Genomic DNA, 18,425 nt, shown 5'->3' with positions numbered 1-18,425 from the left:
TGATACTAAACAGAAAGATAAAAACGGACTCGTTCGATCCGGTGATAGAAGAGCACTCTCACGTCTGTCTGTGATGTTCTGCCGTCGCATCAGTGGCTCGTGATGCTGCAGCTTGTCAAGTGTTGTCGGTGGAGCCGGGCGGAGCTTCCCTGTGGTGGTCTGAGCATCTCTGTGACTCTCTTGGCTTCTGGTGGCGTCCAGCTTGCACTGAGAGTTCACAGCTAAATGTGCTGTGTTAGTACTTCCAGTCTGAGCTGGATCAGAGTGGAAGAGTTTAAGTGTCTCGGGGTCTCCTCTGTGATGGTGACGCCTCTGTAGGGACGTGGACGCTGTAGCGGCCTGTGGTGGTAAAAACAAAGCTGTCGACTCAGAGGTCGATCCACGCCCCCACCCTCACCTTTGGAGCTCTGGATGGTGACTGGAACAGGCCCCACCTCTCAGCTCTGTGGTGCACAGAAGTTTAGCATTCATCGCCTGCACAGGAGCACGATCTGTACTCATGAACGCGGCACAGAAACAAGCGAGCGAGATGTGCTTAATGATTGATTTTGTACTTCTAAACCACAACAGCTCAACTGTAGCTCCTCCCATTTCTGGTTATGTACAGAGCTGATGTAGTGAACCTGAGCTGCATCATCGCAGAAGCGTAGAAACTTCGTGTCCTTCTGTGTGTCCACGGAGATCGAGTTGAAATCCGAGAAAATTCATATTTGCAGCTCAGCCTGAGATTAATGAACTTCAGCTCGCTTTCTGTTACCTCAGGATGCAGGCGAGCATCAGCGCCCTGTGTGTGTCCAGACGACTGACGTAGTTTACTCCTCTATATTTATCTCACTGTTGTCTCATGAGCTGGTCTGCACGTCTGCACATCTGCACATCTGCACGTCTGCACATCTGCACATCTGCACGTCTGCACATCTGCACATCTGCACGTCTGCACGTCTGCACATCTGCATGTCTGCACGTCTGCACACTCTTTAAAATGAAGGTTTTATCTCATGTTTCCTGCGTAAACGTGAAATATTCAAACAGAAAACAGAGAAAATGGTGCTGAGCTCTGAATGGAGGAGTGTGTGTGTGTGTGGTTGTGTGTGTGCGTGTGCGTGTGTGTGTGTGTGTGTGTGCGTGTGTGTGTGTGTGTGTGTGTGTGTGTGTGCGTGTGTGTGTGTGTGTGTGCGTGCGTGCGTGTGTGTGTGTGTGTGTGTGTGTGTGCGTGTGTGTGTTCAGTTTAAAGGGAAACGTCCTGACAGCAGCTCTGTTGTCCTGCTGCTCGGGAACATTCGTGCCTCTCTGGAAGCTGCTGCAGTGCTTCCTGACAGAGACCACACCTCCACTCAGCCCACAGGTCAACGCTGACACCTCAGCCACCCAAAAACCTGCACACACAGGATGTCTGCTTCAAAATAAAGGCCTCGCAACAAACACAAGCAGACTCACAGCATGTTTCAGTCAGAAAACAACATGAAGTCCAGCGTTATCACCACTCATGGTTGTGTGTGTTTGCTGCAGCCGTCTCAGACTGATTAAAGTCATCTTATAAATATGACTCTCATATGTAAAGGGAAATAACAGAAACCACAATAATACAATGACATGAGTAAAGATGGGATTCAGTGATATTACTGACTCTCTAGCATCTGTTTAATTTCCTGTTAGCTATCCTAACAACAAACTATGGTCTTATCAGAGATCTCCCTACATTATTTTCTGAATCATGTATCAGTATCTGATGGAAAATTAAAACAAAACGAGAGCCGTGTTTGAGTTAGAATAAACACCTCAAACATCAAACTTGACGTTCAGCTTTAATATAATTTTAATTGATCATTTTTACTTATTTTTATAAATCAAATTTCATTTATTATAAAACAAGCAACAATAAATAAATGAGATAAAATCACGACAACCTGCAGTTCCTGTGATGTCCAGCAGGGGCAGCAGGGAGTCAGTCCCCATAGACTCCCATGTTAAACTTTACAGCAGAGATATAAACTGCTTGGTCTCTACAGATTCCCCCTTCATAACAACTGTAAAAATAATTAATTTTTTATCTGTGAGTTTTGAGACTTAAATTTATGGGCGTGGCCTGTCATTGACTGACAGCTGGATGGTCACAGGGTGTGGCTGGACTTCTGCACGGTGTTTGTGCCATTGGAGCATTTTGGAGAATTTTTAATGACATCATGTGGCCAATAACATGTCTGCCGTGAGGTCACTGCACTAACTGACTGTCCAAGAAGGCGGAGCTCCATTTTTAGTGACTGAAATTCAAGGATTTCACTGAGGGTACACCAAAGCTTTGGTGATTGTTGAGTCATATACGGGTGATGTATGTTGAGCTTGACACATGAAAGAAACGCAAAAGCAGAACACGACATTTTATTCACAGAGGATGATGAAATGACCAGAATTTACACAAAAATCGAACGAACTGTGATTTAAAATAAATGTTAATGACCCAATCTCAATGATGTTTCTGTCAGATTGGCTCACCTGTGAAGGAGGAGAGTGATAAGATGTTATTGAACACTGATTAGCAGACATATGTGTGTGTGGATGTACACTAATAAGAAAACAAGGCTCTAAAATGTCCAAACCCAGTGGGTGACGTCAAAGTGGTGGTGTCCATCTTTATATACAGTCTATGGAACTCATAAAAATGATATTTCAGACACACTCAGAAAAATACACTCAAAAAACACAGTTACATTAAAAATATGCTACTGTTATTATACTGAAAATATATGAATACACACTGAAGTGTTTTGAGAGGACAGGGTTTTGTCGGTGCTTTTATTATGAAATATATCCCGGAAGCAGTCGCGTTTATCTGCTGCGCGTTGACGTCAGCGATAAAAACAGGGGCTGTATCTTGTCGGGCGGTCGACGGTGACTTTCCGCTGCGGTTAAACTCGTTTAAACGTTTTATTTACCGTGCTGTTTACCGGCATCATGTCTCACACCGTCATCACCACGACAACAACGACCAGGACATCCGGGGAGAGCGGCCTGAACCTGGGCTACACCCGGACCATCCCGGGACTGCTCAAGATCGGACAGCTGGTAAGAGTCGGTCCGGTGGACAAACCCCGGGGCTTTACCCGGTTCTACCCGGGTTTGTGTGCGCCTGGCACAGTTTTCTAAAGATTTAGACACGAGAAACTTTAACTGTGAAATGTTTAAACGACTGTTGTTGTTATTGATCGGCCTGTGATGCTCGGAGTGATCGGCTCCTGATGGAGAAATATTGATTTTCGTAAAAACTTCCATCCAGACAGGGGCGGGCGAACAGAAAACAGGGCCCGGGGCTCAGAGACAGCTACAGACCCCCAGGCTTTCACAGGGGACCTCTCCAGCTGTTTTATGTGTCCTCATATTATTATAATAGCACCATTAGACCCACTCACGAGGCACTTTATTAGGTACACTTTACTGGCACCAAACATTTGGATCCAGTTTTTCCTTCAGAGATGTTTTAATTCTTCATGGCTCAGAATCAACAAGCTGCTGGAAACATTTCTCAGGGGCTTTGGTCATGTGATCACAGCGAGATGATTTTGTGACATGGAGCGTCATCCTGCTGGAAGCAGCCAATCAGAAGATGGTACACTCTGGTCAAAAAGGGATGCCACACTCAGCTCTTACCGCTGAAACAGGCCAGAGTGGATCCACACTTTCATGCTGTTTCCTCAAACTCTGACTCCATCATTGACGGTTGCAGCAGAAACTGAGACTCATGAGACCAGGCAGCGTTTCTCTGATCACCTGGTGTGGTCGTCTGCCGCCGTAGCCCCTCTGCTCGATGTTCGACACGTTCATTGGTGCTCTGCACGCGATGGTCGTAACGAGTGTTCATCATGATGATCTGACATCCTCGTGTCGGTGTTGTTCCCACATCATCATCATCATAAATGTTGTTCCAGGTTTAACATTGCAAGTGACCAATCACATTGTTGTGACGTCATACTTTTGCGACTTTGTAAAAAAAAAAAAAACTCTGTAAAAAGTCTACTTAACCGCCTCCGTCCTCCGATCCAGCGATTTGACTTATTTGCATTTCAGGACACTGTTCTGTAATAAACGGTAAGATTTATGCATGTTGTTCTTGCAACATTGGAATTTCGTAAATGAATGAATCGCCTGGCTTGCAAAAGTATGACGTCACAACAATGTGATTGGTCACTTGCAATGTTGAACCTGGAACAACATTTATGATGATGATGTGGGAACAACACGACACGAGGATGTCAGATCGTGCTTCATTCGCGGTCCTGGTGCCTTCCTATCAGCTCAGAAATCGGTTTCTGACACACTAACCATGTTCAGAGTCACTTAGGTCGCCTTTCTCCATCATTCTGAACTTCAGCAGGTCGTCTCAGTGAGTCACTGCTATGTGATTGGCTGATATTTGTGTTGGCGTGCAGCTGAACAAGTGTATCTAATAAAGTGTCCGGTGAGTCTGACCGTCTGTGTAAAACCTTTAACCCTTTAAGACCGACCATAGAACCAAGTCCACCAGAGCTTATATTATATGTTTACATGCTGTGGAGCCATTTTTGGGAGCATTTCAAGTTGCTATACATCAATACAACCATTACAGCCCAGATTTTAATAATATGTCTGCATTAAGTGCATAGTAATTACATAAATTGCAAGAAAGTGCAATAAACTACAAAAAAATTGAAAATTGTTTTTTTTAACATATATTTCTAGTTAGAGAAATTTAAGAGGCTTATCCCTCAAAACTGTAAATACAAAAAAGTTGCACAAAATAGTTTCCCACCACAGGAAATTTATTTTAAGTGTCTTCATAGTTTTATTTTTGAAATACACCAATTTTTATACACTGCAGGAAAAACGAAAATAAATATTATAATGCAAATTTGCAAAAAAGCAGCATATGCATCAAAATAAACTATTTCCAGCAGTGCAATATGAGTCCTAAGCATCCCAGAAACCACACAGAAAGTCAGAAAGTCAAACATAACTTTTAAAAACACCAGTATAGGCTCATGAGGCCCTGATGGTAAAAAAAACTACATTTCAAATGACGTCACTTCCGGTTTCGGGCAGGTCATGGCGGACATGCGATAGTTCGCGCTGATGACTAATCCAACGTAGGAAGTGTTACAAACAGCTGATCGGATCAGCAAAGCGTGTTTCTGGAATATTATGTTTTTGTTGCTGCAAGTGCTTTTTATGCAGTTTTTGCAAAGTTATATGTGGAAGGAAACTGTGACCGAGGACAAGCTGATGGCATAAGATGTAAGTACAACTCCTCCGGTTTCATATGCAAAAAAATTATTGCGCTAGCTCACGTGGTTGCAGAGCTACAGGGATTTAAAAATAGTTACACAAAACAGAGCGTGCTGCTCTGACCGGTTTTAAAGGGTCAAAGGGTGATCGTGGCTCAAGAGTTGGGAGTTCGTCTTGTAATCTGAAGGTTGCCGGTTCGAGCCCCGGCTCTGACAGTCTCGGTCGTTGTGTCGTTGTGACACTTCACCCGTTGCCTACTGGTGGTGGTCAGAGGGCCCGGTGGCGCCAGTGTCCGGCAGCCTCGCCTCTGTCAGTGCGCCCCAGGGTGGCTGTGGCTACAATGTAGCTGCATCACCTGTGTGTGAATGTGTGGATATGTAAAGTGCTTTACAAATACAGACCATTTACCATTTAACGCCGTCTCAGAACAGACTTGCAGGAGTGAAGCTCGCCTCCTTCATTATTTCTGAACACGGTGGTTTGTATGCAGTTTCCTACATGTACTCCAATACGTGTACTCTGTCTGAGATGACGACAGAGCGACTGATTCTTGTTGGTTCGACTCAACAGTCAGTTTGAAACGTGTTCCTTTGAGACCAAGATGCTGGAGGGTTTGATAATATTCTAATATTTGAACTAAAACACAAATCGGCTGCTGAACAATTACTCGACCCAACAGCTGTTTGACCCAGAACAACCATGTTTACAGCTTCCTGCCACATTTGGCCTGGTTCTTTCAGGCTGTGCCGTCACATCAGGAACAAGTCCTGCTTATGTGAGCTAAATATCAGAGTTTCTGTGGCAACGGAGCAGGGCTCTGGAGTGCCACCAGTTATTTAATGGTGCAACTAAAAAGAAATCCTAGGTCGCACCGGTGCGACCAACTGTTCGAGTGGTTAAAAAAAAAAAAAAGGTCTCTGCAACTCTGAACGTCTCCGTGTGGTCAACAACAGACACACATCATGCCCCTATCGTGGTCTAAACAAGCGGTCTCCAACCTTTTTTGCGCCGGTTTATGCCCGACAATATTTTCACGGACCGGCCTTTAAGGTGTCGCGGATAAACACAACTAAATGAAACTAGTACCGGTACCGAAAAAAAGATTTATTCATAACACACGTGAAAAGACCCAGGAAAACCAAGTAAACGATAAAAACGATAACAAAATAACGCTGAAAACCGATAAAAACCCTGAAAACCAGACATTTCACACCTGAGCCTCAACTCTCGCGGCCCGGTACCAAACGACTCATGGACCGGTACGAGGCCCGGGGGTTGGGGACCGCTGGTCTAAACCAATCAGAGATAGTAAGGGGCGGGACCTCTCTGATATAGATATCCGATATCGAGTCATTAAATCCTGAATGGACTTTTAAATATAAACGTATTTTGCCAGAAACGCCAGAATCTCAGGTTAAAGCTCACAAAACTATTTCAACAACCACCAAACAGTAAATGAGAGCAATAAATGCCCAAGCGTCCCCAACATTGCCGACAGTATTACCAAAGAGAGCCAACGCACTTTAAGGACAAGCACAAAATTGTTAGTTAATCATTTGCAAATGAATATCGTCTGTGTGGACATGAATTTCCCCCTTTAAAAGTGCACATGTAAAGCTGCAGTGTTAGGCGACGTGGTTGAAAGATTTGGGTGCGCCTAACTAGTCTAGAGCCCTGCATCAGAGCCACAGCCCGTACACATCCCCACACAGTGTTTACCTGTAACTGAGCTGAAGCTGCCAGAACCAAACGCATCATTTATTTATTTATTTATTTATTATTTATTTATTATTTATTTATTATTTATTTATTATTAATTAATTAATTAATTAATTAATTAATTAATTAATTAATTAATTAATTTCTTTATTTGTTTATTTATTTATTTATTTATTATTTATTTATTATTTATTTATTATTTATTTATTATTAATTAATTAATTAATTAATTAATTAATTTCTTTCTTTCTTTATTTATTTATTTATTTATTTATTATTTATTTATTATTTATTTATTATTTATTTATTATTAATTAATTAATTAATTAATTAATTAATTAATTAATTAATTAATTAATTTCTTTATTTGTTTATTTATTTATTTATTTATTTATTTATTTATTGTTTGTCTGAAAATAAACACTCCAGCATTTCCACAGTGTGTGGAGCTCATGAGAAACCAGCCGATCCTGAGGTGGAAGTCACTGCACGCGCTCAGGAGCTCGGCGGTGAACGCGGCGCGTCGCTTTCTTCTCTTTTGCTTGTTTAAACAAGACGATGCAAAAACATGTGATGCTCGTCCTCAAACTGCTGCTCGCCTCTAATGCAATTAAAATGAATTTCCCTTTTCCCAGATCTCCCTGATCATCGCCTTCCTGTGCGTGTTCTGCACTCGCGGCTGGCCCAGCTGGCCGGCCTTCCAGTACTTCGAGGTGGTGACGCTGTGGTTCCTCGTAGCCTTCCTCATCTTCTTCCTCATGCACCTGTGCAGGCTGCAGTCGAGGATGCCCTGCATCAACTGGCCGCTGACGGTAAGAGGAGCGACGCTTCCATCCGTCTGTGTCGGTCTCACTTCTGCATTTCAGCCGAACTTCTGCATCGAAGACTTGAGCGTTTGATTCTCAGCGTAGCGTAACAGGAAGCTGCTGTTATGCAACGCTGAGAAGCCAGAAGAACATCTACCCAAATGTTCTTCTGGCTTCTCTGTGGAGTTCAAGGAAGGAAGAAAGGTGCTTGTAGTGCAGCAGCAGCCCCTCGTTTACCTTCCTGACCAGTCGGTGATTTTCAGATTGAGCAAATCTCGACTTTGGATCGAAATGAAACAAATCAGCTGCTGCAAATTGTTCCTTAATCTTTTGAGAGCTTTGTGACCTTGAAAATGTTCATGAGCACCAGACGTGCTGGGAGATCTCAGCCTGAGACCGAAACCTGCAGCTGTTAGTCGCTCGGCTCAGATTTACGCTTCCACACATGCTGAGATTTCCTCTTTCTGCTCTGTTGAATCCAGAGAAATGTTAAAAACTGTGAGACGATTGCTGATCTTCATATGGACGCTGCACATACATGCAGTCTGCTCAGCTGTAAACAGTACTAATAAAGCCCGGGGTCACCCGACCCCCAGCATCCTCTGCACATATGTACGCACATCTGTTCAGCAGCGGTCAGTCCCTTGCTCTTATTTTGAAAGTCCAGCAGCTGCAGTGCAGGTCTGGTTCCTGTGCTGAACTCTCAGCGAGCTCATCCGACTGCAGAGACGTGCCGGAAATTAAAAGCACTTCCTGTACAGCGGTATTTATTAATGAATCTATGAAAACGTGACTTGAAGCTCCCGCAGAGGGAGTGTTTGCATCCTGGTTTGAGAAGCAGACCCGACTTTGAAGCCTTGCACTAAAGCGGAGCTCTGAAGGCTCGGAGCTCCTCTGTGGTGGAGACGAGGTGCTGACAGATGCTGAGAAATGTTTATTGTTCCTCTGCTGTTTCAGGAGTTCTTTCATTACTCGGTGGGATGCATCCTCATCCTCATCGCCTCCATCATCGCCTCGGCGAAGAGCAGTGGAGTTTCAGCGCTGGTGGCCGGATCGGTACGTAAGCGCACAACTGCGAGACTCGCGTTGTGTCACTTTGCAGCAGACCAGCTCTGTGTGTGGCTCCTCCCTCTGATCACGCAGGACGTCACATTCAGTTAAATCTGCTCCTGCCTGAACGTCTCTGACTGCGATCCGTCAGTAAACTTGAGCAGCTTTACTTTGAAAGGTGTTTGTAACGCATTGTGTGTTTGTTCACAGGTGTTTGGATTCATAGCGACGTTCCTGATGGCCGTGAACTTGTGGACGTCTTACAGCGTGGCTTGTGCACCTCAGTCTGGTAGGTGCTGTCCTTCACCTGAGCCTGTTACCTGCTCACATGGTTCTGGGTTAAACGTCTCCAGCTCGGCAAGGGTGTCGTCTTTTTAACGCGCTGCAGCATCAAACCTTCATGGCCTGCTTTGTATGAGCACGTTTCAAGTGAAGCATGTTGTTAAATTGCAGTGCATTCAGGGACAAGTAAGCGTTTGTGCTTAAAGTCGATGTTAGAGGCAGGAAATCGGACGAGCGTGAGGGTTTGTGGCAGTTTGGCTCAGAGCAGCTGCGACACTGCAGCTCCTGTGGGGCTCCAAGGAAGGAGCAGGGGTCACGGGGTCACGGGCCACCTCAGTCAGACGAGCATCAGTGCGAGGTGCTGCACAAACGGTCCAATCCACAGAGGCTCCACCCACAGCACAGCCTCGATGGGTGCAGCCAAAGGGGGGCCGACACAATATTAGGCACACGGTCATTATGTCATTATGTTCCACCTGACTGGTGCATATTTGTCCACAGTTGGACTGAAGGTGGCTGCATACCACATTTAAAACATTGTTATCGTATAAATAATGCAAACATGCACCTCCCTGCTCGAGCTCCCTGTGATAAGTGGAGGGTTTCCCTGAGGAATGCTAACGATGCTAACGATGCTAATGAGTTAAAAGTGCTTTTTTTTTCCAAACAGTGAACCAACTGTTTTCTTCGAGCCACGTGAGGCCGATCCACATGACAGCAATTACTTCCACTGCCCTGAGACTCTAACACTCTCTCTCCCCGCATGTTTCTCCCATCATGCTTTTCTGCAGCCATGTAAAAAGCGTCCCGTCATGATGGAGTCAGATGGCTGTGTTGGCAGTTTGCTGCGTCCTGGTTCTTCTCTGTCAAGCGACCACCTGGATAAATCGATGTGATCATAAATCTTACTGCAGAGGAGCGCCGACGCAGCACCGGCTGGGCGGGACGGCAGTCAGTGTTGTTTTTTTACTTCCTCGTTAAATCGGACCACTGTGGTCACGTTTCCATGGTAACGGTGCTCTGGGTCACATTCGAACCATCAGTAATCCTCATTAATGAATGACAGCACAGTCACCTGGAATTGTCACCTTTATTACATTTCCCATCATTCCTGTTGTTTTCTTTCTTTTTTCTTAAGAACGAGGCGTAGGCTCTAACGCGACGGCGCCCTCGTACTGCTGTGTGCCATAAATGAGCGCGTCCTCACGGTTTACAGCGCCCATCCTTCTGCTCCTTTGAAACTTCCTCGAGCTCTGCAGAAGCAGTTTGGACCACAGATGCATTAAAATCACAGCAGTTCTACTTTAAAATATTAGCGTTGAAATATTTTTATCACTCAAACACGAGTCGCATGCTAATGTTAGCATGCTAAAAATTTACTCAGGGGCTGTAAAACAGCAGCATGCTAACAAATGAAACAGGTGAAACGTTGGCATGCCAACAAAGCAAAAGAACAAAAAAAATCGTCATTTTTGGCGAGTAAAGACACGTGGCAGAAATCGTTATTTCTTTGATTGTCAGGAAGCCCGTGGGCGGAGTCTAACCTGCTGGAGGTTCAGTTTGTTTTAGCCAGCTGGGTCATTTTTAAAGATTCAAGGAAACTGAAGACGCTGCATGTAAACAGTGTAAACCACACATGGAAACAGGTTGCAAATTTTAATGATTGAAAAACTCTCACATTGATTATGTGGGTCAGTAATGATGTCATCATTCATTTATATTACAAAACAAGCTACAGATAAATATACGAACCAGTTTGACTCATGGACACGCCCACTTACATTAAAGACAAATGTCTCCAGCTGTTCTGCTTGAGATGCTCGAAAACCTGAAAACCCGACAAATACATCAGAAAACACGCGGTTCAGTTTGTGTCGCGTTAAATCAGACCACAGCTGGGCGCTCATGTGTGTCCGTGGCCCGTAGACACATGTACAGGAAATAAACATGAATGTTTTTGTGTGTCTGTGGGAAGCTCCAGTGTTTGATGTCTGCTTGTGGGATTTACTGACAATAAGAGAAATAAAGGCCAAAGCACAGCGTTATGGAGGAAGAACATGTAATATGTCACTGACTGATTCAATCTGTAACTGAACAGTTTAGAGACGTTTCAGCAGGAGCTGCAGATTATTGTAATTACTCTTTTTGTTCAGCTGTCCTCGGTGCGTAAAAGAACCAAACGTTTAGCCATTTGAATTTAAAATTCAGTCTGAATTTTGTATTTAAAAAGCACATCTGTGATTATTTTAGAGGATGCCAAAAGAGAGCGATGTATAAATTATATCAGGATTATTGGTAAAAATGAACTGTGCGGATTAATAAATGTAATGACATGGATTCATTCAGATTATCCAAATATTCACGTGATTAATGATCAATGATACTTCGTTCAGTCGCGCTGAGATGGATTCAAATGAACCAAAGAGATTAAAAGTGTGTATCTATGGACAGAAGAAGACATATTGTAGTAAATATTAAACATCATCCATTTAAAAGTGTTTTATAATTATATGTTGGAAGCTACATTTTTGGAAAATGTGTGTTTTCCAAAAGAAGTCATTGCAACGCCACATTAGTGAAAGCACAGACGAGCTAACAGTGAAAATGCTGTAAATATTCAATGTGCTGCACTGAGCGTGTTAGCCGTTTTACAATCGTCCGACTGTTTAAGCACAATCTCTGCGTACCTCTCCCAGCCCGTTTGTTCTGATCATAGTTATTGATCTGTGCTTTCATTCAGTGACAGAAAACTTTTATTAATCTGCACACGGTGACTTCCACTCCCGCTAACTGCTAGCTGCTAGCTAACTGGCCTTCAGCTCTGCAAACATCTCTGATTGACTCAACGCTCAGTTGAACTTACGTGGAAAATGAAGTCACACCTCTGGACCTAAAACCTTTAACGTGAAAAATCGTTACGAATCGAGACAGAGACGCCAAATGTGGCAGGTAGCCAACGTTAGCCGAGACGTTAGCTTACAGCTAAGTGATTAATAAAACAAATTGAAGAGACAGAATTAAGAGTTTGTTGAAAATGGTTAAACCATGCTTATGTTTTCTGTTGCATTAGTGATACATAGTTAACATTTTATTAAATGGAATTTAATGAAGAAGTTAATATAGCAGCACTAGCTAACAAGCGTGACCTAGCATGACTGTTGTTGATGCCACGCCCATTTTTTCTCGGCTGCACTGCCGATCTGATTGGACAGGAGGGGAGTTCATGCTAACATGTCAGTGTTCACATGACAGCTGCTGCTTGTCTTATTGGTCTTTAATAACAAAGCGATTAATCCCAGTTTACAGGTGTGCAGATAAACTGCTGTAAACGTCTTGGAGGAAAAACACATTTCCAGTTTTTCTGCTGCGTGTTCTTTGTAGAACCCAAACTGGTTTCGCTTTAATTCTTAGAATAAAAAGGCTCAAAGTTAGACCCTTTTCTGCCACCTGTCGTTAACGAGTAAAACCATTCGGTGTGTAACGATAATCCTGAGATTACTGCCTTACTGTCCGCTCAACATCTTAGTGCGATGCTTCTGACTCTGCACTGAATGTGTCTGAAATTTCCTCTGAAGTAGCTCAGAGCACCAAATGAAGGACTGACCTCTAATTGGACTGAATGTTAATCTGTGGAAGGTTTACACAGTACTTTGTAGTACGTTTAAATACCCGTTAGATCCTGGAGCCTCTACACACTGTGTGACATCATAACGGGTTCCTGCTCGACTGGTCTGTGGGAACCGTCAGGATGTTCTAGTTGGTGCAGGAACTTGATGAAAGGAGCTTTTTGTAAGAATGCTTTTAGCTTCAGACGACTTCATAAACTAACTTTAAAAAGCATAATGAGGTTGTGGTGGCTCAGCGGCTGGAGCTTCATGTTCTGCCTGTCTGGGTTTCCTCTCACAGTCCAAAGACGTAGGTGGGGTGACCTGTCCAGGGTACAGGCCCCGCCCACAGGGTTTCAGTAGTAAAACGTGCCACTGACTGAGACGCTGAATAAGAGCGGTCACTCAGCTCTTCGTTATCTGAAGGTGGTCATGAAATTATGTGACCCTGCAGGTAGAGACTGCGAGTCATACAGTGTAACGCGGTCTGATCTGACCTGTAGGGCCGGCCTCAGCGGACACGATGGCGTCCTTTGCAGCTGCTGAGAGTCACGGTCCTGTTTGATAGGCTGCAGGGACTGACTTCACAACAGTGACATCACATCCTGCCTGCTCCCAGTGAGTCCTGGTACGTCAGGGCCTGAACCGCTGAGGGTCACACAGTGTGGAGGGGTTCCCGTCCCATTAACGTGTCTCATAAGCTTCATTTCACGCTGTGATGCTGTTGGTGCGCCATCTTGCTGTGCTCGCTGCCTCCTTGGTTTCCTGTCTGCACCAGCTTCATTTGTAAGAGTTTGATTTCTTCTGCACTGATCAGCTTACTGCAGCAGGCCGTTACATCATCGTGTTAAATCACAAGATTTACATTTGATTCTTGTATGTTTACTATTTCTATGGTTGAACTTTTACTATGCTGTTTTTCCAGTTTGGGATAAAATTCAAACTTTTTTTTCTTGTTTCTGTTTCCTGACTTATTTTTTTACCCTGAAGCTGGGCTTTAATTTTCTGTCTGGATGTTTTGCATGAATCCAAAACGAAGGTGTTTGTCAGTCAGAGTGTGGGACAGCGATGTGGTTTCCCTGAAGGCTATTTGAAGGCGTTGCTGTGAGCGTTTACAGTTATTTCCATGCCTCGAGTACTCTGATGGATCCGGGCTCCACCATAGACAAACCACACTGTTTACATTATTTATTTTGTCTCCAGCTTGATGATGATATTCTCACTGATGCAAAGTGACCTGATGTATGGCTGCGTGTCCACTGGGGACGGAAACATTCATTAGACTGAATCTGGACCGCTGATAATACATCACAGTCAGGTCTGAGTTAACCTGCCGCTCATTACATTTCTCACTGTCGGAGGGAAACGGCTTCAGCTGCTCCAGGTGAGATTCGTTTGTACAAATGTTCCAGTTTAGTGGAAACCCTGTTTTCTACACATGCCACAGACTCATTTACAGAGTGTGGGCGGGGCCAACTGCTGTGATTGGTTGGGGTGAGAGAAGGAAGACAGGATAAAGACATGCTGTGGAAGAGAGACAGAGGTTAATAACAGATATGAGTCAATGCAGAGAGTATGTTAACACATAGTGAGTGAGAAACGCGACTTTCTTTAATCTCGAGTTTGATTTCATTTGAGACCAACAAAGCTTCACACATGGAAACATTTTACTCAACAGCAACTTTTAGTCTCAAGTCTATTTTTTCATTTTTAATGCCACTGATTGTGTTTCTACTACAGACTAAAGTCCTGCATACATTTGTTCGATTATTCAGCTCATATTAAATCTTTTTGTTTGAATCCCGTCACTGCTGTTTCCTGTGATGACACACGGGGCGGCGCCAGGAAAAGCAGGTCGTGGAGCAGCCGTCCTAACAGCTGTTTCAAAGGTTCTTCTTTCTCCAACGCTAAATTCTGATTGGACGTTTGCTTCTTAAAGTTCCTGAATCTGTGAATTGAATGTTTGAGATCGAGACTAGGAGCAGATTTCCAATTTTAAAAATAAATGTCTACACATGAGAGCGAGGAGCCCAGTGGACACGGTCACCTGGTAGTTCATTTAGTGTTTTCTCCAAAGTGCCTTAATGTTCTGTGGGTGTGGATTGGTCACTTGACTTCTGTGAGGAGCCACGATCAGGCTGGACTTGTGATTTTATTATATTGCAACAAAAGATGTGTACAGTGTTATGAGTGACATCACAAACACGAGTTGTTTTTCTACATTTTTAAAATATGTTCAAACTACAAGTTGTGATTTATTGCATGTTGTGAATTAAAGGCTCATTGCACCAGTTGTGTCTCTGTGCTGGTTTCATAAAACGAGGAACAAATACACGAGAAATGGAAACAAAGTATTATTTATAATTAAAGTTAACAAAATGATGCATTTATCTGTTTAGTAAAGTCTTTGTGTAAAACTCTCCATGTGTTTAAGGACTTTGTACACAGTCATCAGTGTGTGTAGAGGTTTAGCATTTTGCTGTGGGTGGAAGAATCTGTGTGGGACACTTTTACTGTGTAAAATAAATGCTTTCAGTTTGAGCTAATCTGATGTTTGAGGCACATTTTGAAAACACATGAAAGCGTTAGCGGCATGTAGGAGACTTGGAAATCAACTGCAAAGATCAACCGCCATCTTGACGTCTTCCAACAACGTTGTCTTCGACGGCTGCTCAAGATCACATATCGGGATCGCGTTACCAATGAAGTAGTATATCGCCGTGCGGGAGTAGAGACGCTCCATGTCCAAGTCACCAAGCGTCGGTTCAGATTTGCCGGTCACATCCTTCGGCTACCGGACCCGAGACCTGCCCGTGTCGCGGTTCTGTGCAGCCCAAAGAATGGAAAGAGACGGTGAGGAAGACCTAAAATAACATGGAGGAGGACTTTCCTTGAAGATTTATGTTCAGTCGAACTGTCATGGGATGAAGCAACAACTGCTGCGATAGACCGAGTTCGATGGCGTTCTCTTGTCGCCCGATGCGCCGATCGGTGCGGGAGGATCTAAGTCTAAGTCTAAGTAAGAGAACCGTGTCATAAAGAGTCCTAAAAGTGATCCCTGTGGAACACCCACATCACTTTATCCAATCCAACTTTATTTATAAGGCACTTTAACACAGCCAAAGGACCAAAGTGCCGTACAGCAGATATGTTAAGAAAAAAAAATCAATTTCAAACGGCCCTATATTAAAAAACAACATAGAACCAACTAAAAACAGTTTGGGAGCTGCTACAGCAAAAGCAGGATCTCCTCTAAGTTTACGCCCAGTCCGGGGAACATGCAGGAGCAGCTGATCAGCTGAGCTGAGAGAGCGGGTGGGTGGGTGAGGCTGTAGCAGCTCAGAGAGATGAGATGGGGCGAGGTCGTGGAGAGATTTAAAAGCAAGTAAAAGAATTTTAAAATGAATCCTGAAAGTAATGGGCAGCCAGTGAAGTGAAGCTGAAACAGGGGAAATGTGCTCAAACTGTCGAGTGCCAGTTAAAAGACGAGCTGCGACATTTCGCCTCCTCTGTAGACGAGTAATATATGAAGCGCTGACCCCCGTATAAAGTGCGTTACAGTAATGCAGCCGAGTGCTAACAAAGGCGTGGATCGCTGTGAAAAACCTGCTTTAGCCAGCTGCCTTAATCTGACTGTCAAACGTCCAATCACAGTCCACTTTGACCCCCAGGTTTGTGACAGCTGGTTTAACATACTGGGAATCTAAACATTGGGGGTCTCAGTGGGGCTGCCAAAAACCATCACCTCGGTCTTTTTGTCATTGAATTTTAAAAAGTTAAGAGACATCCAAGCCTTAATTTCAAGACACTGAAGTAGTGGCTGTGTGGGGTGTGTTGTTTAGAGGGACATAGATCTGACAGTCATCAGCATAGAAGGGGAATACAATGCAACTGAGTTAACTCAGTACAGAACCAAGAGGGGGCCGAGAACTGAGCCCTGTGGGACACCACACAGGACAGCACGGCACAAAAAGTTCACCCTGCCAAGCAGGACCTGAACCCCTCCAGTGCCCCTCGTGCCCACCCAGTGCTCCAAACCAGTAATATGGCGTGATCCACTGTATCAAGCGCAGCTGTCAAATCTAAAAGCACCAGAACAGCACAGTCCCGAGCGCCAGGAGCTAAAAATATGTCCTTAAAACTTTGAACAGGGTTTAAAATCTGACTGGAAAACATCTAAAACATTTCGCTTTCCCAGGAAGATTCATTGGCTGTGAGCTCTTTTCAAGACATTTGGAAAGAAAAGGTAGTTTGGACTCTGTAATTTACAAGAGTCATAGGATCAAGAGCAGGTTTTTTAATCAGGGGTTTGACTACAGCATGTTTAACATCTTTAGGGACAACACCTGACATCAAACTGTGGTTTATCAGCTCAAAAAGCAAACGTCCAACTGCAGTTAACACGTGTTTTAAGAGTCGAGGAGGGGCAGCATCATTTGGAGACCCTGCAGGCTTAAACGACCAACAGTCTCCTTTAAAGAGGACAGAGTCTCAAAGATGACAGCAGAGCAGGAAGCAGAGACTGAGAGGTCTGAGCCCTGGTGGAGGAGAGCTTCTTAATAAAACAGCGTACAAACCGTTGAAGGTTTGAGTTTGTAAACTGATGCTTTAAACAGACAGAGAGAAAAAACACTCCTCTTGTGTCTGTGTTTGTCTCCCACACGTGACATCGTGACCTGATTCACCGAGGAAGGAAGAGTGAGGAAGCGCGGCCTGTTTCCACCGGTCAGAGCAGGTAAACAGCAGTGACACAGGACAGGAAGTGTGTGGAGAGCTGCAGCTGTGAAAACGTGTGACGCGTGAAATAAACGTGGTTTCTGTGATGTGAGGAAGAAAAACGTTTCCTCATCAATCTGCGCCCAGCTGAGGGTTTTGGCTGGAGTCGGATGATTCGCCTTCATTAGAGGTTTTTCACCAATAGTTTTTTATGTTTCCATAAGATTTATTTTAGTTAGTGGAAACATTTGATCGGTTTGATTCTTATATAAACTGAGCATCTCTGTGTTCCTGGACTCTGATGGGACACACCCTGCACAGTGAGTCACAGCTGCCTCCCTCATTTCCTGAACTCCAGCCTCAACTGTGCAGAAGGAGAAGCAGAAGGCTTCTGTTCAACCATGTGAAAGACTGCCGTCACCGAGCTGATCTTATTTCTCTTCTTTAATGTTGAGTTGCATTCTGTTTTCAAGCATCAGAACCAAAGCCAGCGCTGTTTAGGGATGGGTATCGTTTAGGTTTTATCTGATACCGGTGCCAAACCGGTACTTTTGAAACGGTGCCGGTGCTTAAACGGTGCTCAAACCGGTGTTTAAAGAATGGAAAACACAAACTTTGTCCAAAAACCTCTCATGTTCAGCTGTTTTTTTGTAAAAAGGTAACAATGTTAGCCTTTTCTGCAGCTATGGGGCATATATGGTATCACTCTTGGCTGGAAGCAGCTTAATCAATGGAAAAAACACAAACTTTGTCCAAAAACCTCTCATGTTTAACTGTTTCCCTCTTTTTCTTTGGTCATTTTAGCCTTTTTGTCCAGGGTGAAGGGAGTATCTGCCATCAAACAAGAAGACAGCCGCATGTAGCTATGATGGTGTTTGCTAGTTCACCTTACATGCATTAATGTAATAACGTGGTTAGCCTACTCAACGTAAATTACACACGAACAACATTAAGCTACTCACGCAGAGAAGAACGGCTGCTGCTGCATCAT

General features: G+C 44.0%; 1 protein-coding gene across 2 annotated transcripts; it reads left to right on the top strand.

The window, feature by feature from the left end:
• Positions 1 to 2,823: 2,823 nt before the first annotated feature.
• cmtm7 (CKLF-like MARVEL transmembrane domain containing 7) lies at positions 2,824 to 15,009 on the top strand. Of its 2 annotated transcripts, XR_014876922.1 has the most exons (6): positions 2,824 to 3,063; positions 7,611 to 7,787; positions 8,739 to 8,837; positions 9,042 to 9,120; positions 9,905 to 13,032; positions 13,071 to 15,009. XR_014876922.1 is itself a non-coding variant. In XM_085177914.1 (5 exons), exons 1-5 carry the CDS (start codon positions 2,953 to 2,955, stop codon positions 9,910 to 9,912), a joined length of 474 nt encoding a protein of 157 aa, XP_085034040.1. In that variant the 5' UTR covers positions 2,824 to 2,952; the 3' UTR covers positions 9,913 to 15,009. The 2 variants fall into 2 exon arrangements, 1 of the variants encoding a protein (XP_085034040.1); XM_085177914.1 differs by having other exon boundaries at positions 9,905 to 15,009.
• Positions 15,010 to 18,425: the final 3,416 nt, after the last annotated feature.

The sequence above is a fragment of the Neolamprologus multifasciatus genome, chromosome 11 (assembly GCF_963576455.1).
Source record: "Neolamprologus multifasciatus chromosome 11, fNeoMul1.2, whole genome shotgun sequence".
Lineage (NCBI taxonomy): Eukaryota > Metazoa > Chordata > Actinopteri > Cichliformes > Cichlidae > Neolamprologus > Neolamprologus multifasciatus.
This window is presented reverse-complemented; position numbering and strand designations above follow the sequence as displayed.

Bases quoted from the DNA above. Each gene is read 5' to 3' on its own strand.
- cmtm7 (XM_085177914.1), top strand. From the start codon at position 2,953: ATGTCTCACACCGTCATCACCACGACAACAACGACCAGGACATCCGGG. The intron at 3,064-7,610 runs GTAAGAGTCGGT...CCCTTTTCCCAG, and splicing joins TGCTCAAGATCGGACAGCTG to ATCTCCCTGATCATCGCCTT. The intron at 8,838-9,041 runs GTACGTAAGCGC...GTTTGTTCACAG, and splicing joins CAGCGCTGGTGGCCGGATCG to GTGTTTGGATTCATAGCGAC.